This window comes from Myotis brandtii, unplaced genomic scaffold (assembly GCF_000412655.1).
Source record: "Myotis brandtii unplaced genomic scaffold, ASM41265v1 scaffold165, whole genome shotgun sequence".
Taxonomy (NCBI): Eukaryota; Metazoa; Chordata; class Mammalia; order Chiroptera; family Vespertilionidae; genus Myotis; species Myotis brandtii.
Genome location: NW_005356042.1, coordinates 3,094,531 through 3,101,700, shown reverse-complemented (window position 1 = coordinate 3,101,700; position 7,170 = coordinate 3,094,531). Strand labels below are relative to the sequence as shown.

At 43.1% G+C, this 7,170-nt stretch overlaps 1 protein-coding gene across 1 annotated transcript in view; it reads right to left on the bottom strand.

Annotated features, from left to right (window-relative positions):
• Positions 1 to 295: 295 nt before the first annotated feature.
• The window catches only part of CEP89 (centrosomal protein 89kDa), a 68,835-nt gene continuing 61,960 nt past the window's right edge, over positions 296 to 7,170 (bottom strand). Inside the window, exons 15-17 of the mRNA XM_014536780.1 lie at positions 4,628 to 4,795; positions 3,577 to 3,718; positions 296 to 526 (exon numbers count right to left, since the gene is read on the bottom strand). Of these exons, the coding sequence (XP_014392266.1) occupies positions 296 to 526; positions 3,577 to 3,718; positions 4,628 to 4,795 (541 nt within the window). The remainder of the gene's footprint in view (positions 527 to 3,576; positions 3,719 to 4,627; positions 4,796 to 7,170) is intronic.

The following is a 7,170-nucleotide window of genomic DNA, read 5'->3' as shown; positions in this document are numbered from 1 at the left end:
ATCTTTTATTTTTTAAATATATTTTTATTGATTTCAGAGGGGAAGGAAGAAGGAGAGTGAGATGGAAATATCAATGATGAGAGGGACTCATTGACCAGCTGCCTCCTGCATGCCATGCCTCCTACTGGGATTGAGCCTGAAGCCCTGATGTGTCAAGACTGGGAATTGAACTGTGATCTTCTGGTTCATATGTTGATGCTCAACCACTGAGCCACACCGAACGGGCTCTGTAGCCTTTAAAAAAAACAAACAAACCACATCTGCATTGTATCTTACTGTGCAGATGAGCTTCAGTTTATTCAATGAGCGGAAAGATGCTACCTCTGGAGAGGTGCCGTTTCAGCCAGCAAAACCACGTGCTGCTGTGGAAACCTGTACCCAGGAAGCCTCTGTTCCCATCTGAAAAAGTAATCTTTAAGGCTAAATGATCACTTACCTTGACTTTTTCCTCTAACCTTCCCATGCGAATATTGCCTTTAATAATTTTGTCGAGAACTCCATGTTTCTCATTTTCTAAACATTTGGCCTAAGGAGAAAGGTGAAAAGAAAAATAATGGGCTCTCAGTTTTACAGAAAAATTAAAAGAATAAAAAATTCTGCAAAAAATATTACTACTCTCAAATGCTCTTCATTCTGACATTTGTTTTGGCTCAACCCCGCCTGCCCCCACCTGGATTCCCACTCCCTGTGTGAGGGCTGTGGGCAGAACTTGGCCAAGAGCTGAGGAGGGGCAAGAGTGGAACACTATGCGGGTTGTCCCTCCTGGGCACAAACAGGAGATCTGTGCCCCCCAGGACCAGGGAATGGGAGAGGTTGCAAGGGTTCTAACACATTTCTCTATCCTTATGGAATATACCAGGGGTCCTCAAACTTTTTAAACAGGGGGCCAGTTCACTGTCCCTCAGACCGTTGGAGGGCCGGACTATAGTTTAAAAAAAAACTATGAACAAATTCCTATGCACACTGCACATATCTTATTTTGAAGTAAAAAAACAAGACGGGAACAAATACAATATTTGTATTTGCATGTGGCCTGCAGGCCGTAGTTTGAGGACCCCTGGAATATACCATTCCTTCAATCATATCCAAGGAGTAAGTGCCAAGATGCAAATAAACTTTAACTTGATTTATTTGAATAATTACAAAATTAAGGAGAATATGAATGCACAATGCTTTTCTCTAAACAAATGGGACAGGCAGTATTTCCAAGGAGGGATATAATTTGAAGCTGAATGATTCATATTAATATCTACATGGGACATGAACTACTATGCACTATAAATTATTTCAAATCATTTAAAAATTATAAAACTGAGCATTCCTTCTAGAGTAGACTAGTAGCGGCAATGTGATTATTAGAAAGGAAAAATAAAACGAAGACAGTTATTTAACTTGCCACAAGTCACACAGAAAACCCACCCCAACGGCAGGATTAGAAATTAAGATGCCAATATCAATACAAAGGGCTCTCATAAGGCCCAAGAGACCAGGAAGAGGGAAGGTGGGAGTGTATGGGTCACAGCCCCAGGGCAGTGCAAAGGCAGCCAGTACCACCCCTGAACCCCTGCTAGAGGGGGCTGGCCTTGGGGCTCCCCAGGGGAAGGACCCTGCAGGGTTAAGGGGACAGCAGTGTCTGCGTGTACAGAGATCCCTCATGGTGGGTGGGCCAGGGCATATGAGAGCAGCTTCCCCCATGTCTGAGGGGTCTGAAGACTCTAACTCAGGCCTGGATTTCAGGCCATAATAACCAAGGTCAGGGCAGGAGGAGAAAACACATTTCATTATGTCATGATTTATAACTTTAAGTATTTGAATACACAGTATGTGGCCTCCATTTATATTTCTATCCTAAGCTCATAAATATGAGGGGTGGACCTAAGGGTCAGGGAGGATCTTAACTTCATCATGGAAGCCTGGAATGCTCTCTGGCCCATGTGGGCTGGAGGAACCTGCGTGTCCTACCCGTGCCTCCTGCATGCCCCCTACCGGGGATCGAGCCCACAACCAGGGCACATGCCCTAACCAGGAATCGATGCTTAACCACTGAGCCATACTGGCCAGGCTGGCTTTGTCTTTACAGTGGCAATGACATGGGACAGCCAGGTCCCCATGAATGTCTGCTAGATAAATGGGCTTGTTTGGCAGTTTTTTTCAATAAGCCCTCTGTTTGCTTCTTGATATACCAGTGGGTAAGCCCAGGAGGCAGAGCAGAAGGGGAAACAGGGAAGCAACTGATTAATGTTTCTCTCTCACATCAGTGCTTCTCTCTCTCTCCTTCTCCCTTCCTCTCTAAAATGAAATTTAAAAAATTTTTTAAAAGATCAACATTTCCCCCCAAGATTTGGATACTATTTATATTTCTTCTTATATAAACAATAGCTAAAACCTCCGTGCATTTTCCTATGGAGGAACTTAATATCTTTCTAGCAAATGGGAGTAAGCCTGTGACACATCCTGACAGACTCTCCACACTTCATTCACCAGAGAAGGGCCAAGTTATTTCCAACTTTGCCAATTTCTGACTCTCTCAGAAAGTCCTCAAGTCTCTTTTGTAATGACATCCATTAAACTGTTACTTCTGACCCTACACTACCAACATTGCTTAAATAAGCAATGTGTTCAATGTAGAAAAATCATAAAATGCAGATAAGTAAAATGATTTTTAAAATTTTCTTGTAATTCTACCACGATTTTAAAATATCTCTTATATTTCCACCACTTGAATATCTAACTCACTGAAACATTTGGCGGTAATTCCTATGACTTGCATAGCATCTATTTTATTTCACTGTACATCCTATTGTAGACATCTTTTACAATCATTGCGGAGATACCAAGGATCATGTCCATGGCATCACTCCTGCTGGCTGTGTAGAGCTTCATCTAGGGCAGGGGTCCTCAAACTTTTTAAACAGGGGGCCAGTTCACTGTCCCTCAGACCGTTGGAGGGCCAAACTATAGTTTAAAAAAAAACTATGAACATATTCCTATGCACACTGCACATATCTTATTTTGAAGTAAAAAACCAAAACGGGAACAAATACAATATTTGTATTTGCATGTGGCCTGCGGGCCGTAGTTTGAGGACCCCTGATCTAGGACCACCAATAATTTCCTCCCTTCCCTTCCTGAGGACTGGTGTTGTTAGAAACAAGGGGATGAATATCACTGCCCTTTAAGCTGTGTCCTTAGGATGAACTCTATTTAACCTGTCTATGATTCTTATGTTTCTTCAAACAAGGAATATATTAAGTCAGTTTTACAGAGAATATAAAGGTGTATTTGTGTGCGTAATACACCCGATAACTACTGTTCCCATTTAGTTAAATGGACTAACTCCATTAGTTTACCTTTTAAAATATAATTTGCCATTATTTAAAAGTTTGGGTTATTTGACTTTTAAAAAGGTTTTTCCCCCATGATTGAAAGATAAAATTTTGGAGAATTTGAAATTTTGCTGTTGAAATTTAAAAAGATGAAACTGTTTATAGATAATTTTGTAAAACAAAAAATATACTCCTGAAATTATGTTTGCATATAAACTTACAGTGTATGGAAGTAACTGAGGAGACTTACCAAATACATAAGATTGTCACGTTCCTGAGTGATATTCTCCGCCAGGCCAACAAGATTTGCCAGGTACTTATGAGCAGACATTTCATTCTCCATGGCTTTTTCAACCTGTTTTTTGAGGACGTCAATTTTTTTTTGAGATCTCCTAAAGAGTTCCCCCAAATGGTGGAATAAAAAACTAGTTAACCTGGATGGCTAGAGCATAATGAATATCTGTATTATGAAAACAGCAAGTTATTCTTCAGTGACCAAAATCTGTAAGTTTTAAGGTGAGAAATGGTAACTGAATTTAATTTTAAACTCAAAATAATTATTGACTCAAAGTGAAGCCAATAGAAATCACAAAATGCTTTGACACAATTAATAAGCTAACAATATTTTATTCTATTAATTTTTAGGTTCATATTCTAAAAGGTATTTTTGAAAAGGAATTCAGTATCCCAAAGTAGACTTTTAGGAAAAGGTTAGAAAAGAACTAGAAGTTTCATAGTCTTAGAATCATCTTATAATTCTCAACAATAAGTGAACTACCAGAGGCCCAGTGCACGAAATTCATGCACTTGCGGGGGGAGGCCCCAGCCCAGCCTGTGCCCTCTCGCAGTCTGGGAGCCCTTGGGGGATGTCCAACTGACGGGGAGCCAGTTCACGGGGAGCGGGCCTAAGCCGTCAGTTGGACATCTTTAGCACTGCCGTGGAGGTGGGAGAGGCTCCCGCCACCACCACTGTGCTCACCAGCCATGAGCCCGGCTTCTGGCTGAGTGGCACTCCCCTCTGGGAGCACACTGACCACCATGGGGCAGCTCCTGCGTTGAGTGTCTGCCCCCTGGTGGTCAGTGCACATCACAGAGACCAGTTGCTCCACTGTTGGATTGATTTGCATATTAGCCTTTTATTATATAGGATAGACTAGAAAAATGCTGGTCAACAGAAAAGCTTTTACTGTACTTATATTCTTTTCTATCTTATAGCTAATATTAGAAAAAGAAAAAGAGAGACTATTTTTAATTGTCTTTTTTTAATGACTAAAAAGCTTAAGAAAAAAATATATAAAGACCTATTTATTTTCTGTGCCCTTTCGAGTTCAGCTTCCAGCGTTTTGTTTTTAGCTGTCAAGTTGTTCTTCTCTAACAGCAAACTCTTCTTCTGCACTTGCAGGACCGTCAACTTTTCCATCAACTCTTCCATTTCAGCACTTTCTTTCTCATCTTCCTTCTGCAACCGGCTGATGGACAAAAAACATCACAGGCTTGTATCCAGTACACAGAGGCTACAATGAAGCAGCCACTTGCCAGGCAAGTGATAAGCAGCCCAAACCCCCAGCCCCTGGTGGGTCATTTGGAAGGTCTCTGCACAGCATCTTCCCACCCATCCTTCGAGGACCTGGGATGGAGCTCCTAGAGGATAGGAGAGAGAGTGTGGCTGGGAAAAGAATTCTTTTATTAAAACAATTTTTTAATAGATTTTTATTGATTTTTAGAGGGGAAGGGAAAGGGAGAGATAGAAACATCAATGATGAGAGGCATCATTGACCAGTTGTCTCCTGCATGCCCCCTACTGGGGATTGAGCCCACAACCCAGGCATGTGCCCTTGACTAGAATTTAACCCAGAACCCTTCAGTCTGCAGGCTCTATCCACTGAGCCAAACTATGGTTAAAAACTTTTTTTTAACTTAGAGAAAAAGGGAGGAACAGAGGGAGGGAAAACAGGAGGGAGGGAGGGAAGGAGGGAGGGAGAGAGAGAGAGAGGAAGATATAGAGGGAGAGAGAGAGGGAGAGAGAGAAACTTCAATTGGTTACCTCCTGTATGTGCCCCAAGAGGGGATTGAACCCGTGACCTAGGTATGAGTCCTGACCAGGAATCAAACCTGAAACCTTTTAGTATACAGGATGATGCTCCAACCAACTGAGTGACACTGCCCAGAGCCAATTGTGACCCCTCTCTTTTTTTTTCTTTAATGTTTTTATTGATTTCAGAGAGAGGTAGATGGAGAGAGGGATAGAAATATCAATGATGAGAGAGAATCATTGATTGGCTGCCTACTGGATGCCCCCTACTGGGGATCTAGCCCACAACCTGGACATGTGCCCTGACTGGGAATCGAACCATGATCTTCTGGTTCATGGGCTGAAGCTCAACCACTGAGCAACACCAGACAGGCTGTGATCAGTTTTTACTGTTTTGTGCCCTAATCTCGTCACTTAAAAATTTACTGTGGTGAGAGAAACCAAGATGGCAACATAGGTAAACACCTGAAATTGCTGCCTCGCACAACCACTTCAAAAATACAACCAAAAGACAAAACGGACATCATCCAGAACCACAGGAAAGCTGGCTGAGTGGAAATTCTACAACTAGAAGGAAAAAGAAAAGCACTCTGAGACTCAGAGAAGGTGCGGAAGTAAAGTGCAGAGGTACGAAGGCACACGTGGAAAGGGCTGGCAACTGAGGACGGGGTTGTCTTTTTCAATCGGGAGGGATACACAAGCTCCTGACGGCCCTGACTCCAGTTCCGGGCGAGTCTCTGGGGACCTAGACTCATACGGGGAGAAACTGGACTGTCTGGCAGTGGGCAGAATTCGAGGGCGGCTTTCTCTCAGAGGTGCTTGCAGCGATTACAGGGGGACACTGAGACCAGGGGGCTCTTAGGGCAGGACTGAGAATCAGCCATAGCTGTTTGCTCTGCCCTGTTGATTCCCTGAGACCCTGCCCCACCCAAGCTGTGCATAGAGGCTTTTGCATATGAATGATCTGGCCCTTTGCAATCTAAAATTACCTAAAAAACTGCAGCTGGGTCAAAGAGACCCAGAACTTCCAAAAGAAGGCCCAAGGCCCCACAGCAGCTTGCGTTGCTTCACAGCTGGGCCTCATCTGGGCACCTCCAAATCCCAACTAAGAAGAGGAATCTGCAGATCTCTCCGTAGATCCTGCTGGGTAGCCTCAGACAGAGGCTAAATTAGCACCTCCTTAGAGATCCAAGTGCCAGTGTTCCCAGTGGTCAGAGTGGGACCTGACCATCCAAATTACAACTCCTCAGATCCATAAGGGACACACTCAGGAGGCAGACTCAGTGAGCACCAAAGCCCCACTGAAGCAAGTCTTGCCCCAGAAGGGTGTCTTCAGCACAGAAGTTTTCCCACCATAGACACAGCTGATTCTCACAGCCAATTGGCCTGGAGGTCAATTCCTCCCAGTGATAACTACAACAATCAAGGCTTAACTACAACAAGACTGTGCACAAAGCCCACAAGGGGGTGCACCAAGAGTGTCTACCTCAGGTAATTGGGACACTTAGCACAGAAAGGCACTCTATCGACACAGCGAAGCATAAAAAATGCCGAGACAAAGAAACAGGACACAAACGACAGAATTGGAGGAAAGCAAACTGCTGAATATAGAGTTCAAAACCACACTTTTAAGGTCTTTAAAGAACTGTCTAGAAGCTGCCAATAAATGTAGTGAGATCTTCAAGAAGACTGGTGAGACTGCTGATAAATGTAGTGAGATCTTCAAGAAGACTGGTGAAACCCTCGATGTTGTGATAAAGAACCAACTAGAAATTAAGCATACACTGACTGAAATAAAGAATATTATACAGA